General features: G+C 42.1%; 2 protein-coding genes across 3 annotated transcripts in view; one reads left to right on the forward strand and one right to left on the reverse strand.

Moving 5' to 3' along the window:
• LOC126403077 (metabotropic glutamate receptor 7-like) overlaps positions 1-21,171 on the forward strand; it is a 163,401-nt gene that overhangs the window by 6,640 nt on the left and 135,590 nt on the right. The window contains exons 2-3 of the mRNA XM_050065504.1: positions 643-744; positions 14,909-15,111. The gene's annotated coding sequence lies outside the window, so the exon portion shown is untranslated. The remainder of the gene's footprint in view (positions 1-642; positions 745-14,908; positions 15,112-21,171) is intronic.
• LOC126403078 (amphoterin-induced protein 3-like) lies at positions 2,004-8,301 on the reverse strand. 2 transcript variants are annotated; one of them, XM_050065507.1, is made up of 3 exons: positions 8,069-8,301; positions 7,856-7,952; positions 2,004-6,887 (listed from the first exon to the last, which is right to left on the reverse strand). In XM_050065507.1, exon 3 carries the CDS (start codon positions 6,837-6,839, stop codon positions 5,457-5,459), a length of 1,383 nt encoding a protein of 460 aa, XP_049921464.1. In that variant the 5' UTR covers positions 6,840-6,887; positions 7,856-7,952; positions 8,069-8,301; the 3' UTR covers positions 2,004-5,456. The 2 variants fall into 2 exon arrangements, with proteins under 2 accessions (XP_049921464.1, XP_049921462.1); XM_050065505.1 differs by having other exon boundaries at positions 7,856-8,301.

The following is a 21,171-nucleotide window of genomic DNA, read 5'->3' on the forward strand; positions in this document are numbered from 1 at the left end:
ATGGCAATCCATCCTTTAGTGGTTGAGATATTTCAGTCTGGACCAAAGTAGTGGACCAAGTGACAGTGCTTCCCTAGAGCCATGCCGCTAGTATGGCAAAAAAAGAGAAAAGAAAATAGCACCATAAATTACTTTACTGAGTATCACTGACACTATAAGACATTGCAGATAGGATACCTATACTGTCTGTGACAGCACAGGTCTTTTTTAATGGAAATAATAAAGCCATATTTCATCAGAGTTCATTGTTGTCTTTTAGTGGACAAGTGTGACAGATAATAACAAGGAAAGCACCATTACCACATGATACAATAAAGCTGGTGGGAGAAATGACACAAGCTGAGCACAGAGGAAAAATAAAAAGACAAGAGGATGTTGTAGAAAAGTGGTCATGAGCAACAATGTAAAACTTAAAATACTTTGAGTCATTGTGCTTGTCAAATCTTATAATATCTAGCTAAATTATAGTCACTGAAGCCCATAACAGCCCTGGAGAGACAGTGAGCCAGAATATTGTTTCCAACATGCTGAATGGCTTAGATAAAGGCGTATCACTGCATATGATTTTTGTTTTGTTTGTAATGAAATGAGTGGATCTATGCATGTGATTAATGAGGCAGTCATGTGCAATGTCCCCCACAGTAATCGGACTGAGACCAGAATCCTGTTTGACTTGTTGGACATCCAGCTGCTTCATCCTGCTGGAAACACAGAAAATGGCCTGCGTTCATATTCAGTGCAGAGGTATGATAAACAGCCTGTTGTCTGGTGTGCAGCAGTCCACATTTATTTTAGTCTTTTTTGGGAAGCAAACCAGCTTACCTCCTAAAAAAACAGATCTATAGTAAAGTATGGCCGGTTGGTGGACTGTTCTGAAACAAGTGCTGTGTGTGTGTTTCTGGAGCACATATTCCAAGTAAAGTGTCCAATTAGAATGAAATAAGGGTTTCAGTCAGCTTGGTGACATTGGGCCTCAGCCGAGCTTGTGTATGTGGGTGTCACAGCGTCTGAAAGATGTATACATATCTGCCACAGCTGGATGCCTCCACTTCTGCCTGATGACTGTTTTGACAGTTCAGTAATAGCCCCCGTTGACAGTCAAGGCAGCCCTCCTCTAGTGGAAGCAATTCAACTTGTGCTATTCAGAGTAAAACACCCCTTACACAGTAATTAGATTCTTGAATAAGATGATTTCGAATCCCTCGGAGCTCAGACGAACTAGGGAAAACAATTAATCTGGAGAGGGAGTGCATGTTTTAATTGAAGCCTGATGGAGTGTTTTGCTTTGGAGAGGGGCAACTTTTAAAGCATCAACTGGTCTTTTTACATTTGTGTGATTTATTAGTGCAGTTCAGGGTCATTTTTAGACTCAGCAATGCAGTCTTGCACCCTTCTGTGTAGCCTGGAAATACTGATGTTTTTTTGAAGTAGCTGCAAGCGACATTCAGAGAATATCTATAGGCCTTTTTACATAGAGATTGTGCTATAGGGCTGCTATAATGGCCCTTCTTTACAGTCCTTGCTTTTTTTACACAGAAGGTCTGATGAGCATGACATGTAACACACAAACCTTCGTGACACTTGTGAAAAAAAATATATGTGACTGTGAAGTAGTTATCGTAGCATAACAGCCTGTCACAGGGTACAGTGTGATGATTAGAGGAGAAATGGCAGAGCATAAAGGTCCAGGTGGAAACAAAACCAACTCAGTCATTTAGGATTTTGCTAAAAGAAGGAAATCGACTGTTGATTTATATAACATACACACGTCTTTCTAAACATACAGCGCTTTCTGAACAATAAGAATGACAGAACATAGCAATAACAATCGTTTATTGTCCCTGTTATATGGCAGCTGATCTTGCCCTCTGAGCGGAGGGTAAGCGGCTCCTGGACCTCGTTGTCTCCCCAGTTTGTGGACCATTTCTGGTGCTTTTCTTCTTCTTTAAGTTAGCTGCTATCTTCCGCTAGCTGCTTTTTAAATTTCCAAGCGATAGGTCACACACATTACGTGTCGTCAACACGTTACACCCGCTTCGTCCATGGTCCCGTCCTGCCATCTGTCCTTTTCACACAGACATCGATTTGGTACTGTTATTACCTCCGCTACTGACTTAAAGGCGAGACAGCTCTGTACCCTGATTTCGTGACTGTACCTTTTAGAAAGAACAGTAAGGCATGCAAACAGCACAAAACTCCCGTCTTGAACTGGCTGTGTAAAAGGAGTTATGAATCAGAGTCTTAGCTAGGATTGCCTGCACACGGTTTTCAACATGGAGGTGGTGGAGCCGGCAGCTAATGGTGCTAACAGTGCCTTAACAAAGGCAACAGTACTGACAGAGCTAATGGTGTTAATGTATAAGGGAACCAGAGGGTTGATGTTGCATTTCCACGATGATGCCATTACACCACCGTGGGTCCAGACAGCAGGGCAGCAGTGGTTTAGGAGGAAAAACAGGATTGTCCACTTATCGGGTGATCAGAATATTAGAGTAGATCCTGACGGGTAGATTGGCGTCTTGCATTGCAGCCTCTGTCATTAGTGTATGAATGTGTGTGTGAATGGGTGAATATGGCATGTGGTGTAAAGTGCTTTGAGTGGTCAGAGGACTAAAGAGGTGCTATACAAATGCCAGTCCATTTACCATTTAGCAGCAGAAACCGCCATATGAGCACAGTGCAGAATGCCTGCAATCTGCTAGCCAGTGAGATACACACACAGGGACTCAAATGCACTAACAAGCATTTGCATCTGGGCCGACCACCACAACAACAAACAACAGCGAAGATCGGATTACAGCACACACTTTATTCTCTGTTCAGGACACCATTACTGCACCATATCTGTACATAGCAAATAGTTGTTTGCTGCTATATTAATGCTCTGAATGTCGCATACAGCTCCTCTAAAGTGTAATTATTGGGACTATTCAGAACATTTCAGCAAACTAAATCTGTCTGTCTGTCACCTCCTTATATTTCAAATGACTCGAATATGTATAGATTTTCGTAAAGCAAAAAATTATAATTTATGATGTGCTTTTTATACTTGCGTTTTTTTAAATGCACTGCTGAGGCCTCCCATTATCGGTAAAGTACTCGCTGTCACAAGGTTAAAATGAAATGCTGGATACCAAATGGCATCAGGATACTAACTTCACTCATTCTGACTCTGACATGCTGCCTACACTGAGGTTGATTCCCTAAATCAAATGGTTACACAACCGGGGTCACCCGTGGACCCTCTGTGAAATAGAAAGCCCTTGAATAGAAATGCTCACATCATGTCCTCTATGTTTTAACCCGTCTGCTAATCATATCAGAAACAATAAATCCTAACCCAGCTGTGTGTGCTGTGTCAGGGAGTGGAACCAGATTAAAAGGATTTAAAAACACTGAAATTGACAAAGCACCTGGTTTTTATCCTCGTGGTAATATCCTAAAACCTAACCCCAAGGCATCGCACCGTGTAATGTCTCTAATATAGTGTCTCTGAAAAACAACGGGTCATGTTTCTGATACGAGATGTTACATCACACACAGCGTTACATAATTGTTCAGGAATTTGAATGTTGCTTACCACTGTGAAAACTTTGCTAAATATAACGGTAGCGGTGTGATTAAACAGAGTGGTGCATCACAATATAGTGCTCTCCTAGTCTCTTACGGATTTTTGCTTAATCCCCGGGAGTTTAATAGTGATGAAACCGAGCACTGTCAAAGAGCTTGTCTGTCCCAGTTTCATGCACGGCTGCACATTTGATTTTAGATTTCCACCTTTTTTGTCTCTCAATTTACATTCAAGCTGCACAACAATATTCTCCTTGGGCTTGAAAGGAGTCAAGTTTTAATTAAGGATTTAGAAATAATCAAAGGCCCCTCCTCTAACGACATGCTCTCCTTTGTGAGATGCGTGGTTACAGACAACTTCTCTCTGACATTATATGAAGGATTACATCTAATCCTATTCAATCTCGATGCAATCCTTAGTCCCACCCTGTGTTTGCATTAAGATTAAAGTGCAATCTTTAACATTATGGATGCATGGATTTAAAGAAATTGATTTGTTTCTTTTGAGGCTACTGTTTCTCTCATCGGGTTTTAAATATCCCTTCATCCCTGACCACCCATATGCTCTCTTTGGTCTTTCATGTCATCGACTTAATGTTCTCATCCCACACACTTATGTTCTTTCATGGCAGTGCATGCAAGTCCTTCCTCGGCATCTTTCATCTCTGGCATTGCTGTGTGTAATTCTGTCATATGAAGCATGTTACTCTGAATTAAAAAGCAAAAAACAAAGCTGTACAAAGTAATGCTCTTTGGGGGTTTGCGTCAGAGCTGCTTGAAGTATTTGTCACTTCAGCTCAAATTTTGTGGTTGTGTTTGTTCCGCAGTGTTCAAAGTGCTCTGCTGTGTTTGATCAAAGAGATGCCGTCTTTGAAGAGCAGTCCAATCGCTGTTTGTTTTTGGTTTGTTGACACTCCTGATTTCTGTACTTCACTATTTGCCAGATAAGCAGAGTGTGGATAGAGAGTCATTGTTTTTGGCTGCCAGGTTCATATGCGATATGTTTATGTATGATGGATCACTGCAGGATGCACCTCTGTTTTCTGCTAGATAAGATTTTTAAATGCTTGCTGAAAGCTATGGCTTCTGCACTGAAATGTTCATTGCTTTTCTTGCTGTATCTTAATTCCTCTTTTTTTTATTATAATGGATTTGCTAAAATTGCCTTCAAAACCAAAACTGTATCAACAGAGCAGGCAACTGGTCTAAAGGGAACAAATCCTTTATTAGGAACACAGGCAACATAAGTTTTCAGGGGTTGGATAGAGTTTAGGTGCTCCGTGTTTAAGCTACATAGTATAAGAAATATAAGCTGTATATTATGAGTTATCTTCAGCTGATGCAGTGCAAGTGCCTATCTCTACCACACCAATTAAAGCACCTCAACTCAACACAGGTTGAATTTACTTTCTGCAGTCCGTCACAGTCATGAACTTGCAGCGTTTTTCCGGGGGTTTTAATCCTCGTTAAACACTTTCTGTGAAAAGTGAGCCAGATTCACTCTCTGATCCCGCGAGAAATATTCCCCCCTAGTGCCGTACCTGAGTACACAGAGAAGTTATTAGCTGATTTTTAGGGCTGATAATGGCTCTACTGTGATTTAGCAATGTCAGTTCACCGAGGGCAATAAACCACAGTTGAAACTTTCATTTCGACTACTGGGCTAGATGACAGAGAGAAGCAGAATTGGAACAGGAGATATTGCTTTTTTTGTTCAGGAGGCCGTTTAACTGCAGCTGGCAGTCAGGATAGAGACATGATGTTCTTTTTCCTTTACAGCGTTAACACACCTCTCATTGCATCTCTGAGCTAATTCCTGAGTAAGGAGTTTTACTTTGTCCAGGAGTCCACTTCGAAAAAGAAAAAGGAGAAAACCTTGTTCAGCATCAACTTTCAGGTGTCCATTCTGTTCCTTCTTCACTTAACATTGGCTCCATGAATGCTACGTGCCTGTTAGGTTGGATTTTGTGCTGGTCTCTTATGGAGGGTGAGAAAACAGAGGTTAGAGTGCTGGGGTCATAGGTCGCAATCGGGATGGCTGGAGGTTTGGGCTGTTTACAGCAGCTGCAGCGACATGGAGTCAGGAAGAGGTATACGAGGATGCAGATCATGGTCACCACACAGCCCAACAATGTTGTGTAGCCGGTGTTGAAGGGCTCTGCTGGAGGCAGCAGCACCGTCACATTCACCTCCCGGGTCGCATTCAGTGCTTGTTTAATATCCACCGCTGTGCACACATACAAACCTGAGTCATTGACCTTGACTGCTTGGATCTCCAAGGTACCATTAGGAAACAGGCTAATTAGTGTGTCATTTATGCTACTCTGGGTGATGTACCCCTTGCTGGGGGAGAGCCATGTAAATGTGAGGTCTGTGCTACTCAGGGACGTTTGGCAGTCTAGATGCACTCTTTCTCCCTCTAAAACCACCACATTGGAGAGGAGCACGGTCACTGGCATTGACACCGCTTTCTCTAAAGTGCAGTTTTGGAAGAAGCGGGAGTGTCGCAGGAACCGGATGGATGCTCGTGGGTTCCCATAGATGGTACAAGTGTGCTCATCCGTGAAGTCTCTCAGTGAGTCATAATCCCTCAGATCCCAATGCCAGAACACGCTGTACATAGAGCAATCACAGATCAGAGAGTTGTTGTGCAGGTACAGCCCCCGCTGCACCAACCCAGGCAGAGCTTTCACATCCTCCCATGGCAGACGACTCATACGGTTGGACGAGAGGTCCAGCATGGATAGAAAAGGATGGCTGTGGTCTTGGATGGAGAAGAATGGAAAGTGTGTGATCTGGTTGAGGCTGAAGTAAGCCTTTTTCAAGCTGCTCAGGCCACTCAAGGTACTGGCCTCCACCTGTGCAATTTTATTATTGTAGAGAAGGAGCTCCTCCAGCCTCCACAGCCCCTGAAAGTAGTGTTGCTCCACCACATGCAGCTTGTTGGAGGACAGGTCAAGGTGCCTGAGGCTGGAGGCGTTGTTAAACGACCCATGGCCAAGGGAGCCAATCTGGTTGTGGGTCAGCCGAAGGTTTTCCAGTCTGGGCATCCTGTTGAAGCTGCCCGCACCCAGCCAGGACAGATGGTTGTGGCTGAGGTCGAGGGTGACAGAGAAGGGTGGCAGGGACTGAGGTAGCTTTGCCAGACCACTGGAGCTACAGCTCACTGTGTCGGATACACAGAGGCACATGGAGGGACAGGTCTCCTCAGAGCCATGGAGGAGACATAGCAGCAGCAGGAGAGGGCCTGGATTCTGTACAGAGGTCATGTTTCCTGAAGTCAGATCCTTCAAGCTTTCTAATCCCTCTGATTCCCCCTGGTCAGATAAGAATCAAATGAGAAACAGCAAGATATATTATAAAGCCATTCTTTTTTGACCCACCTGCTGTTTGAGCGGTTCAACAGACACATAATATGACTGCAAGGTTAATGCCATGCAGGAACCCTCTTTATGTGTGGCAGAAGATGAAAATGGTTTAAATGTCCCTTTTGCCCTAGGAAAATCTTTTCAGCTTTTGAATCACACATATTCACCTCAGACTATTTAGAGATGTTTCTATGTGTACAATGATTATTTGGTGCAGTAATCATTGTAGGGCTGCTTGATTAATTGATACATCATTTGGTCTTTAAAATGTCAGAAAGCAGTGAAAAATGCACTACAGATTTTCCCAATGTCTTATTTTTATCTGACAGCCTAAAAGTATTCAGTTCACTGCTATGGAAGATAAACTATTCACATGTGAGAAGCTGGAACTAGAAAATTTGGGCATTTTCTTCTTTAAAGGTCCAGTGTGTAGGACTTAGTGGCATCTAGTGGTCAGGTTGCAGAACTGAAACTTCTCCTATGTGCCAAGCGTGTAGAAGAATTACAGTGGCCTATGTAAAACCGTGAATGACCCCGTCTAGAGCCAGTGATTGGTTTGTCCGTTCTGGGCTACTGTAGAAACAACATGGTGTACTCTGTGGAAGAGGACCAGCTCTGTATGTAGATATAAACAGCTCATTCGGAGGCAATGAAAACACAATGATTCTTAGTTTCGGGTGATTATAAACTGATGACAATATAGTTCTGAATATTACATACCATCCCTGCTAATGGATGCCTCTAAATCCTACACACTGGAGCTTTAAAAATGATTCAAAATAATTAATGTGATTATCACAATAGTTCCTAATGAATTCCCTGTCGATCGACTAATCGTTGCAGCTCTGAATCATTGTTGAATAAGTTTGAAACTTTTCAACATATTTTGTTTAGAAGTCATACTCACAAATACTTACACCTCAAAAAGATGTTTCTTCCCAGTTATTATCAGGTGACTTGACGTTGAACATCCGAGATCAGTTCAAAAAGATTTCCCTCTACTGACTTGTAAGTCTGTATGAAATTGCAGGCAGAAAGGGGAAAAGTTCATACCACTGTCAGACAAGTGAGCAATTTGGCTCACTTATTTAATCCCATTCTCCCCTCAAAAAAAAAAAAAAGGGACCCACTTCAAACCACAAATCCAAAGTAAACTGCTTAGCGGCAACATGAGGCTCCAACTTTCCTGGGCTTTTTCTTCTTCGAAGTTGTATCCTATCAATGAATACCCATAACATTGCTGTCTAATCCTTATCTTCTCCTCAGATCCTCCTCCCGAGGCGCTGGAGTAACAATGCTTTCGCCTTTCTCCTCAGCCAAGTTTAAGGTCCCCCTGCCGGCTTTCTCCTCGTCCCAAATGAGACTGCCGCTCAACAAACATCCTGCAGTGCTTTGCAGTGTATAACAAACAGCACAGAGCTCACTTAATCTCCCACAATCCCCTCCTCCTCCTCTGTGTCATTTAAGAGACCAGCCTGGTGTCTCCCTCTCTCATCATTAAGTAATGATGCTGGTGGCTGCCCTTCTCTCTCTCTATCTTTCCCTCTCCGTCTCTCAACAATATCAGTTTTCTCACAATATTCTATTAATATTCTATTCCATTAAACTTTTAGTGTTTTGCTTAATAACAGATTAGTAGAACCTAGGAGCTTTCCTCATGAATATTACATGTGTTATCCAGTAACCTTTCACCAATAATCCCAGAGGACTGAAATTTAGCTATGCCTACTGTATTTTACTCTTTTTTTTTTTTTGTGCGTCTCACTCCATGTGGATGTCGGTTTATTTATCGCTGTAAATACACCTGTTCTTTCTTGAATTTGGCAAATCCCGTCCATCCCTCTTCATCTCTTGTCCTGTGTTGAAAGTATTGCTGACTGTGAAGGTCTCTTCTTACCTGTGTGCCTCCTTACCTTGTCGTTTCTATTTTAGTGGTTTTTGAGTGGATGGATGTTGCTTGCCTACTCCTGCTCGGCACACACATACACACACTCACACACACTCTCTCTTTCTCTCTAAGTGCCTTAATCAGTACATCCCCCCTTTCTTTCTGAGCCCCCGACATCCCTCCTTCCCGTTGGCTGTGGGTTTGACTGGATATATGCTGTCCATGCTGTTTGGTCATGGTGGGCCTGACAGCTCTGATTTCTGTCACAGTGAATTAGCTTTGCCTCCCAGCAGCCACCTCCTCACTGCTACCCCCAACCCTCCACCCCCCCTCCCTATAAGTGCTCGGGGCTTTGACTGACTCCCACTCACTCACTCACTCTGCACCACACCGAGGCACGGAGCCGGTTCCCCGTGGATCCGGGCTCGCCGGATGGGGTTCACTTCTCTAAAGGTGGGCTGATGGGAGCAGATGTGGAGTCCACGGGAAGATGGATGCTTGAAACTGAAAGTAGTGATGTGAGGTGGAAGGCTTCACTCTGAGATCAGTTTAGAATATTCCTCCTCAGTGTTTAAGAATAGGATTAAGGGTAAGAAAACACATTTGGATGTATTTGTGTCGAACTGAACAAGCCATCACCATCTTTAGCTTTGTGGCATTACGCACAATCTTGTCCCAAGGCTAGTCATCAGCTTGGCTGGAACATGTAAGAAATATATACGCCCACGCATGTACATTTGAGATATGTTAGAAAGGGATTTTAAACAGGCCCTCCTTGTAGGTGTTATGTTTATGTGGGCTTATATCATGGCTCAAATGGCCCCGAAGTAATTTGCCTCCTTTCCTGCAAAATGAACTTTGTCCTACTGTAAAGAAAACCTCCTTCCGAGCAGCTTTTTAAATATACATGTTTCATTGATTTGAGGTATTATGTAACAGTCCTGTTTGTTCATCGGGCCGCTCCAACCATGTATGTGGTGCTTTTCTAAGTCCCTAATTGTAAATGGATCACATAAGACGTATAAAGCAGTGGCTTCATCTGCATAAGCTGGTAATGATTCATGGTGTGCTGCGCTCAGAACAATATGAGCATATGAAGCATTTGAATAAGGTGCATCATCGTGCCAGCATGATGTCAGTGGCTGCATTCGTTTTTAGCTACAGTATAATTGTGCGGGGAGCATGTTGATTTTTCTCAGGCAGCCCTTGTTTTGCTGCTGTTGACACAACAATGACATACTTGAACATTTCAGTGCCTCATTATTTTCGGCATTGACTTTAATTCTGTAAGGGATCCGTCATTTTCGAGTCCAATCATTTGTCATTGTCCTCGGAGATCAATTCAATCAAAGCATGAACAGGTAAACAAGATTGAAAGATAGTCAAGTTTCTATGCAGACCTCAATTCATTTGAATTGCAAGACAATTATTTTTGCCTTTTACTGCTGATTGCCTCTCATCATACAGTATTAGTCTACGTGGTTTAAACCGAATGAGGTCCTCTGGATTGTCAATATTAACACCATCATCTCTTGCCCCCTTTTTCCTCTCTGTGTGGACTGAAAATCTTTCTGTGAGTCTCTATTTGTTTCTGCATGTTGCTGTTGTCAGTCTGGACTGTGTGGCTCCAGCCTGCTGTTCTGTAAAATCCCTAAACTAATCAGTATCTCTGTATCAAGCTGCTTTGCAAATCCCGCCTTCTCCTTCCGCATATATTTGATTAGACTCAGCGTATGCAAAATAGTCCTGTCAAATCGGCCAGGTTCAGAGTGGACCTCAAAGCTTAAACCCTGACCCTGATGCATCCTGCCCCCAGCAGAAAGTGATTTTCTCTTTACCATCTGCTGCAGAGGAGAGGAAAAAAGAAACACAAAAACAGCACAGGGAAATGTCTGCTCTTATCTTGCCCTTGAGAAACAGTGAAGCTCACTAAGAGTCGATAATATAAAGCTTTATATCCTCAGATGCAAGATGAATGTTGTTGCTGAACATTAAAGCACTGGAATGGAGGAATGCAGACATGTATTTAAGACACTCTTCCTCTAGACTTCAAAATTAATGGTAGGCTCATAAAGAGCAAGTCTTAAATTGATATTAACAACATCCATATTAGCTGAATACCAACCAGCTGCTTTATAACTTCCTGTAAAATCATACTGTAATGTGACTTAAAATACAAATTGAAACTTAAAGAAAGGGAAATAAACAAGCTCTATGTTATTTATTGAATAAATATTTGACAAAGTGACAGGGCATGCACTGAAATATCCAACACTACTAAAAGCAACTCTGTAAACACTGCAGCTGAAGGGTTTCCATAGCCTCTGTCTGCCAATTCTGAACCCCTCAACCTGAACATACACACCCCTTGTTCAGTGTTTATTCTGCCTTTCAACAGCTTTTTGTTAGCGTGGCTGACAGCCAGACTCTCAAATATGAATGAGTCAGTGCCTGGATAAAGATTCGGAGGATTGAGTTTTATTTCTTTTCTCTCCGCGGGTGAATTTGCAGTCTGGATGAGCCCTCTGTTGAAAAGGAGTTTCAGACAGTGCAGGATTGTTTGCTTGTCATGAGGAGCTGCTCGGCTGCTCCATATGCTGTGTATTCATAGTGATTGCAGTGCATTATTTGAGTACGTCTTACTCAAACCCCCCCAAAACCTGGTGAGCCAGCGGGTTTGTATGTTGCATAATGCTCAAAGACAATATGAGTCTGTCTTCTCCAGTTAGAGCTTTTCCCAACTCAACCCATCTGGGGATGTGGTTTACTGTAAATGAGAAGAGACAAGCACACCATCTAGTGGTGTGAGACTCAACTGGAATATAAAGCATGCAATGCACTCTTTCATTTCCCCTATGACTATTAGTGGTGCTACATATTAGAATAAGAATAAATAGAATACAAATACATTTTAAGAAATACTTAAGTAGAGGTAATTGTGAATAATAGATAGGGTTGTACCAAATGTTATTTTTTTTACATTGCAAGCTTCGATTGAGGTTTTTTCGAGCAAAGCTTTTTTCATGTTTTATGTCGATCCCTAGTTTGAATAAATTAATTTGATTAAATAAGTTTGTCTTTTCCTTTTTTAATTGAAATAACTTTCTTTAATGAATAAATGTCATTTATGTTGCTGTTTCATTGTGTCTAGACAGCCCATTAATACAGGTGCATTCCTCCCTTTATGTGCTGCAGGTGGGAGAGCAATTTTGTGATCGCAGTGAAAATGATTTTGTTTTTTCTTTTAAGAGGCTAAACCAGTGACTATATAAGGATGGACAACATGTCTCCGCTGCCTCCCACTGTACAAAAATGAAGCCAAAGACATTACCATCTTGCACTGGTGCAGTAGCGATCTCTGCGGTATTGAGTTCCCGCCCATATGCCCGTCCGACCATTCCCAGTGCCAACGCCGACTGGCACACACAGCTGTCAATCGTGACGTCAAACTGCCTTTTTTATACCATCAAATAACAATTTCGAACCAAACTTATAAGAAACAGTAACACCTGAACGTACATCAGTAGGATAAGAACTACTTAAAATTACCAAAACCATCTTTGTGAAGAATTTATTTGATGTGTTCTTTGAACTTTTAGTTTGACACGTCCCATCTGATAACATGGAAGGGGCGTGGTTTACTACCTATACTGCAGCCAGCCACCAAGGGGCAATTGATTTGTTTTGGCTTCAATTTTGGGGAGATGTCATGTCATCTGTCTTCACTATTATTATACAGTCTATAGGCTAAATGCCAACAAATGTGGACTGTAGCTGAACATTTCCTTCGATAAAAACATCTTTGAATTGAGCTCTGGAGTCGTTAGAAATGTTTGGAGCCCTTGTGTCAAAAACAATCCTACACAGCCACCTTTGGAATCTAATTCTACAAACAGTATAATACTAATAACATTAGTGTAGCCAGATCCTTATCTGCAGCTGTGCAGAAATACCAGGTTTAATCAAAAAGAATAGACATGCGAGATAAATAAATAAATAAATAGTGCAACATTCAGATGTTGATGTAGAAGTTTAAATGTTATAAATGAATCTTTGAACTCTTTGGTACATACCCAATAATAAATGACATAAGAATTTTAAAAATCAGAGGGGGAAAAAAAACTAAAATTAAAAATACAAGTAGGCAGATAATACTTGAATAATTGCATAATTAAAACTGAAGGCTATTCTCAGTATCTCTTAAAAGAATAGCTCAACATTTGGGAAAAAGGCTCACTAGCTTTATTGCTGATAGTTAGATGACAGGCTTGACACCATATCTCATATCTGTGGGGAAATATATGAAGCTACAGCCAGTAGCGGTCAGCTAAGTTTAGCACAAAAAAAGAAGCAGGGGGAAACAGCTAGCATAGCTCTGCCCACAGTGGTGTAAAAATGACATGTTGTGGTTTTACTGGGGAGTTGAGTGCTGTAACACATTTAGAAGGTATTTCTTGTCAAGGAGCATATTTCTACACTTTGTTTTTTGTCCAGATTAAACAAACATAATATATCGTATTAATGAGTGAGCTCTAGAGGTGTTAGTAAGTGGGCTTTTTTACATTTACACAGGGTCAGGCTAGCCGTTTATCCCTGCTTCCAGTCTTAATGTGAGGCTTAGCTAACTGGCTGCTAGCTGTAACTTTGTGTTTAACAAACAGAGTGGTATTTATCTTCTCATCTAAAACTAAAGCAAGAAGTTGAATAAAAGTATTTCCCACAATGCCATACCATCCTTTAAGATTAATACTTTATTATTTTATTATTTGCTTTTTATGCATCCATTATAACATTGACAGTCTGGATATTTCCCCATTTTAAATCCACCTGATTCACACCGTGTAAGATGGGCAGACACCAGAGCTGATTTTTAATTTGATTAAAAAAAAAAAGATCACCGACTGCTTACGTGTGCAGATGTTAAGCTGCTGTGTTTACGCTAACTACGAGCACAGGAATCAAGCATAACTCTTGATTATAATGCAAACCCACGTCTTCACGCGTGTCAATACACAGAGAGCAGCGTGCGGGAAGCAGGGCTCGGGGTATGAGCGGCCCCACGTCTCCTCGGCCTCTATCATCTGCACTGATTGTTAACGGATTTCAATTAGGACTCACAGGAGTTAATATGATTGCTTGCTGTTTACCCTTTCTTGCTTCCTACCATGGAAGCCAATTATGCATGAGTAGCAGTAGATGAGAACTGGACACTGCTAATGGCTCTGCTTCTCCCTTTGTGTTCACATTACCGAAGGATATGGGTTGTGAAATGAGATCACTACTGACTACTGTGCTATCAGTGATTGTGCTATAAAACATTATGGGCCAGAACATAGTAAATTGTGTGACGTGACTGTGGGGTGGCGGGCTGTCTGCTCTTCCCCTGCTCTTTTATCTGTTATCCACTCATCTCCTTCCTCTTCTTTTCCCCCTTTTTGTCATCTCTTGTTTCTCTCCCCTGCTCTCATATCTTCTCCGCTCTTTGCTCATCCACTAAAGCCTCCTCTCGCTCCCTTCCTTTGCTTCTTGTCCCTTCTCCTCTCATCCTGTACTCCTCTCCTTTCGTTTATCCTCTCAACTCTTATCTCCCCACATCACCTTTTTTACACCTCTCTTCTCAGCCTTTCATCCCCTGCCCTGCGGTTATCAACAGAGACAGACAGGACATGAGCCAAGCCTCTAGCCTCTTCCCCTTCCAGATCACTTAGGGCAGATTGACGTATTGCAGAAAATCCATTATGTCCTAATCAATAGGGATTAATGTACATAATATAGAGATTTCATATAAATCACAGCCATAAAATTAATCATTATCTTATTACTCAGGGAATCCATTACCCATATATCTTCAGATAGGCTTGATTGCAGGTGTGCGTGTCCTTGTGCATGGCGGTGAATGCAGACAGTTGCTTTTACCTCTGCTGTGCTGTTCTGTAAAGAATAAGTGAAGTTGAGAGAGTCAGCAAATGCAACAGAAAGTACCTGGAGTTAGTTTATGACCTGTATATGTATTAAAAAAGAGAGGGCAGGTAGAGAAACCGAAAGATGTAAGATAAAAACAGCAGTGTCTTATGTGTTGCAGGTTTATCTCACTGCACTCCACAGTTGAGATAGTGTGATGGATTCTGCAGCCAGCTGTCTTCGCCACCTGAGCCATGTCGCTGTCGTCGTGTCGCCGCTCCCTGCTCAGACAGACACTGGGGGACATGAGGGGTGATGAGCAGTTAGCAGTTCCATCAAGGATCTCTGGGGCCATCCGTGGAAAATGAAACCATCTCTGAACAGGTAACTCAATTTAACTCGTGGCCGCCTTCTCCTGAGCTACAAGCACAAATACTTTCCCAGCTGATGAGATGAGGTAACAGAGCATGGCCGGAGTCAGTGAGTGCAACAGGAGAGGCCCGCTCCAACCAAATTGCCTGGACATGGTCAGGGGAGGCTTTTCCACCACTTTTACAGATGGAGAAGCGGAGACTGAGGAGCAGAAAGACTCTGGGTTTTCTTTCCTTCCTTTTCAATCAATAAAATAGACTGGCTTTAATCATGGAGCTATTGAGTGCTGAAGCTCACAAAATAGAGAGTTGGTCTTCTGGAACCATTCCCAACTTTGCCCCCCGTGTCAAAGGCATTTGCCTGCACAGGAGGGAAAATACTGTATTTGGAATGAATTTGTAGAGAAGACGATGAGAGGCCAAAACTTTTGAAATGTATTTTTCGATTCCACTTTGTACTCCACACACAGGAATGAATGGCTTCTTTTCTAAAAGGATGAGTGAAAAAAAGATCACTGTATGTGTCGGTTTAACTTTTAGCCCCAGTGGTGAAAGAAACACTCATATTTTAAGTTAGTAGCAAAACATCAGTGTAAAATACTCCCTTACAAGTAAAAGTTCTGCTTTAAAAAATCCTGCATAGAGGCGCCGTATGTAACAATGGAGAAAGATAATTGATAGTTGAGTCTCATTCCCAAGTCGACAAAGACCAATGTTTGGGTTGGTGGTTCAGGCTGACTACCAACCCAAAGTATCAGTATTTGACCACCTGGGATTGATTGGGACTCGCACCTTTAAGTAAAGGTAACATCAAGTTAAATTTTAAACAGCAAAAGATGATGTGCTCAGTATTTATATATTAGGTACCTTGTGATAAGGGTTAGTTTATAGGTAGTAAAACCCTTAAAGCCACAGTGTGTAGGAATTTCTCCCATCTAACGTTGAAATCATATATTGTATTCAAACAGATGGCGCACTCTAGCGCCTCACTGTTTCAAACACGTATTACAACAACTGTAGCCGCTGTGTACCAAAAAGCTATGATAACACTGATGAAACCATGTCATCCGATACTACATGGAGTATTCATTCAGGCTCCTACACAGACACACGCGACGCGAGTTGACAAACCCCCTCCTCACCATGCTGGCTGTGTTTACAACGTAGGACTGTTGGGGCGGATGTAAATTAAAACAAACCGATCACATCTTGTCTTTTGACAACTGACAAGTGGCTCAACCTCACACACCTCATCCCTCTCCTCGCATTACTGCGCCGCTAACAGCTGTTAGTGGCCAGCGGCACTACTGCCGTATAACAAAGTTCCACTCTTTGAGCATAATGCAGGATCATGTATTATGCAGCATCACGGGAGACGGAATCCTCGTCGCCAAGAAAGTGCAAAAGGGAATCAAAAAGGCAGCGTGACGGGTCAGCATTGGGGTTGCCTTTCCCAGGTGGTAAGAGCTGCTGAAGGAGAAAGTTGGGGTTGCCTTTCCCAGGTGGTAAGAGCTGCTGAAGGAGAAAGGTAATACAATCACAGGCCAGCCCTAACAGCGGCTAACAGCTAACAGCAGCGCAGTGATGCGAGGAGAGGGATGAGGCTGTTAGCGACTGGCCGCTAACAGGGGCTAACAGCGACGCAGTGATGCGAGGAGAGGGATGAGGCTGTTAGCGACCAGCGAATTAAAAAAACGAAGGCCCACATCGGGGTAGCCTTTCCCAGGTAGAGAGAGCTGCTGAGGGAGAATGGTAATGCAATCACAGGCCAGCGCCGCTGTTGGCTGTTAGCCGCTGTTAGCGGCCAGTCGCTAACAGCCTCATCCCTCTCCTCGCATCACTGCGCCGCTGTTAGCCGCTGTTAGCTACCATTCTCCCTCAGCAGCTCTCTCTACCTGGGAAAGGCTACCCCGATGTGGGCCTTCGTTTTTTTAATTCGCCGGTCACGCTGCCTTTTCTATTCCCTTTTGCGCTTTCTTGGCGACAAGGATTCCGTCTCCCATGATGCTGCATATGCATGATCCTGCATTATGCTCAAAGAGTGGGACTTTGTTTCAAATTTGCCAGGGTAGTAGCGAAGCGCCTCTTGCTCCTCTCCTTCGGCTCCTCAGTCACGCAGTGCTGGCCTGGCTCTCAACGAAAACGCCGAAGGCGGTGCTGTATGTCCCTTGCTGGCGGGTGTATTCTCAAGATGGCGAAACGTAATGGAACCCCACAGACGACTTACCCGCACAATGTACAAACAAATCCGAAATTCTCCTTTTACGAGAATAAGTCAGATTATTGGTGGAGGTAATAGTACACCAGTGATGACATATTTATGAATGCAGACATCAATTTTTGCCAATAAACAACTGAAAATGTTACACAATGTCCCTTTAAGTCTGTATAAGGTACTTACTACTATGTGTTGATAAGACTACAAGTGTTGGCATCACAAACACCTTAATTGTTCATTTAGACATTTTACTTGATAACAAACTTGTGAAGAATTTACAGACTGCTGAACAATGTTTCTCATAAATTGCTGGTAAAAGCATTACAGACTAAGCATTGAGTCTTCCTTACTGAGAGTGCTATCACAATACTCGACTATGTTGTTACAAAACCTTGAAAAACATCAATATTCAATACCATTTTCGATACCACTAGAAAAATTGACATTGAGGGCATGCAAATTAAATTTCTGATTATTAAGATAAATATAACAAGGCTATAACTTTTCTTGGTTGGTAGCAGAGAATAGCAGAATGACTGGACTACACATTAACAATAGAGAGCAAGAAAGCGCTGCTGGTCTTGGAGTATCGATACTGCCGAAAATGAGTATTGGAATTAATATTCAGAATCGATATGTATCAATAAATCATTCTTTTTGACATCACTGCTAACGTACCTATTATGTCATTTTTAATCCTTTACTGAGTTCTTTTGTTGCTTTTGTTGCTTCAAGAGTAATACATCTTAATTGTGCATTCATTTGCAGTTTACTATACACTTATTAACAGTTAACTTGGCTTTTTGCAGCTACTGGATCTAAAACGCTCTCATTAACCAGAAAATTGTGTCTGGAACTGATGTGAAATAACATATTACACTATTAAAACTAATGTAGCATTTCACTGTTGCAGCTAGTCGAGGGCGAGCTAGTGTTTTAATTACTTTTTTTTTGCAGCTCGGCAGTTAAATCCAGTGGTTGTGAAATGATTAATGGGTTAAAGATGAGGGCAAAAGTCTAAGTTCTTCTACACGGATTGGTATTTATATTGTGGGTTTTTTAACATTTGTTTTTGGGGGGAAATATTGGATGATATGACCTAGCTGGACCTTAAACAGTTGTTTAAATACAACTAAAACTAAATTAAATAAAAATGTGATATGTTTAGAGGGGAAATCTCTTTGGTGGAAGTGCTTATAACTTAAAGACATCCGAAAAGTGAAAGGGGCCCCAGCTATACACTTTTTTTTGTAAGAGGTCAGGACACAAAGGTTAACAACCACTGGTTTAAAGTGTAACAATGCGTTGTATTTTAAAAGCGCTCATAATTTTTTTATGCCTCTGTGCCAGTGACAGCTGTGGCCAGAGGCGTTATGTTTTGGGGTTGTCCATCTGTCTGTCTCATTCTTATGAACGTGATGTCGAGAAGGCCTTGGGGGAATTTCCTCAAATTTGGCACAAATGTCTGCTTAGACTTAGGGATGAGATGATTAGAATTTGGTTGTCTAATGTCAAGGGCACTGTGACCTCACCAAACCACCAAGTTTTTGGCCAAAACTCAAGAACACTTGTGCTAATCATGACAAAATTTCACACAAATGTCTAATAGGATAAAATGATGAAGTGATGACATTTAAAATCCAAAAGGCTGAAGGTCAGCTTCACTGTGACATCATAATCTTCTGTAAAAACACTGTCCTTGCCGTTATTCAATGCTATAACTCAGGAACACAAGGGAGACCTTTGGTTGGACACTAAATTTGGGTGCCCACCTTGACACTGTGCTGATTGTGTAGACCTTCTGTGCTGCTGAGAATTTAGAATTTGTGGCTTCTTTGCAGCAACATCCATATTTGAAGCATTGTCAACTGTCATGGCTACTTATGAGTCTAGACGGACATAGATGTAAACTGCAAACTGAGGCATACAACTGTGAGGCGATAATTCTAGTTTGAATATAAAATTTTAATCTGTTTAAACTATTATTGCTGTCAGCTGTAGTAAAAAGTGCAACATTTCTCTCTGAAATAACAATTTTCTTTCTATAATATAGCAGAGTAGAAGTATAAAATAGGGTACAATGGAAATACTTTAGGAAAGACAAGTAAAATTGTACATAAGAACCTTAAGCAGCTTTGACTTTGGCACTTGCATGTTTGGATTGCATCTCTCAGCTCTGAAATGGATCTTCACATTTTGACAATTAGCTTCGCGGTGAAGGAGGTGTCACTCTCACACCGCACATTAGAAATTACTCTTATTAGACTGTTTCATAATTGTTCTCCAGCTAAATTATATAATGATCACATTGACCTTTCCACGGTCCTGCTTAGTAGTCTGAGTTGGTGCATTCAGGATAGTGAATTTAATGAGTGCGGTTTTAATGTGTGGCTCAATAATGCTATCTTCTACTCTATTATTAATCACAATAAAAAAGTTAGCTCTGTTAATTATTGCAAATGTGTTACAATGAAAATGCCAATGTAGCTTGAAAGCCTCTAGGTGTTTCAGAGGAAGTGATGTATTGTTCACACTGGAAGAAGCCCTAATAAAATGTTAAAGTCAGCTACAACAGCATATAGATGGCTTTAGATGTACACTGTCTTTCTGTAAAGTCTGTATGACTCCATTAGAACACATTAGATGAAACTTTAATGTTCCCTGTGGGCAAACTGGGTCATTACACCTCCATGTTAGAGGGGAGCTCTGAACATATACCATGTATTGGCATCCTACATAAAGGAGCAAGGGGTGTGATGAGAGAGAAGGCTTGCCTTTAATGACGAAGTCCAGGTTCAAGTCTCTGCCACATTAGCATCTTTGCTGCTGAAGTGTCCTTGAGCAGGACAATGAATCTCTACCAGCGGTACACCTGCTGTTCTGCAGCTTAACCTGAAGATAACAGAACAGAATAGGCACAACAAGTGGACAGACACGCGCTGATCACCTGCAGTGATTCTCATTGATTATTCACTGACACAGACACTAATTCTATTTGAAAACAAAATGCAAAGGAAAAATGATGTGGTGCCGCTGGTTCTAAAACTGAGCCAAGCGGCCGTATATCATGCCTCTCGCTGTCAGCTGCACGCTGTGAAAGTGAGGCAGAAGATGAAAAAGAGAAGGGGGGATGTGGGGCGGTGGGTATGAAAACAGGATTGAGTGAGACTGATTGTAGCCTGCAGAGGGCAACCATTAAGCTCACCAAATATCATTATCAGATTTTCAATACGGTTGCAGCCATGAGATAGTGAATGCAGTCAGTGTTGCTGCTTCTCCTTCCCGTTCCAGCTGCACCAGGTGCAACATGTTTTTGCAATTCAATCTGGCTACAAGGCCACGAGGAGGCTTTACTTATTGCTCAGATCCCAGAACAAATCATACGCCCAGCAAATATCAGGGGTTGGGCTGCCTGGGGAGTGGCTGGAGGCTCGGGGGCTTGGATGTGCACTGTTGTGTGAGTGATTACACAATGATTACCACCCGCTGCGTACTGTTGTGCTGTATGTACGCCGCGGTACAAGGGCACTTGGGGGATTTACAGTGTTCTTCATTATCACAATTTAAATTGCTTTGCTGATAAAGTCTATCCAAAATGAAACCATATTTCAATAGATTATCCCCCCCTCCTGCAAAGCCCCAACACTCATCACGGGCCAGAGCTAATGAGAGATAAGAAACTGGAGATAAGGGAGTTTCGGCTTGCGGGTTGTTCTTTTGCTTTATTGTGCGGAAAGGTTATAAAAGACTAAATAGTCTCCATAAGCCAGCACATATCAACACGGAGAGCGTCGGCTGGTTTGGATAAAATAAGAGAAGAGGGGTACCAACGAATAAAAGTGGGAGCCCATCTGT

This window comes from Epinephelus moara, chromosome 16 (assembly GCF_006386435.1).
Source record: "Epinephelus moara isolate mb chromosome 16, YSFRI_EMoa_1.0, whole genome shotgun sequence".
Lineage (NCBI taxonomy): Eukaryota > Metazoa > Chordata > Actinopteri > Perciformes > Serranidae > Epinephelus > Epinephelus moara.

Bases quoted from the DNA above. Each gene is read 5' to 3' on its own strand.
- LOC126403078 (XM_050065507.1), bottom strand. From the start codon at position 6,839: ATGACCTCTGTACAGAATCCAGGCCCTCTCCTGCTGCTGCTATGTCTC.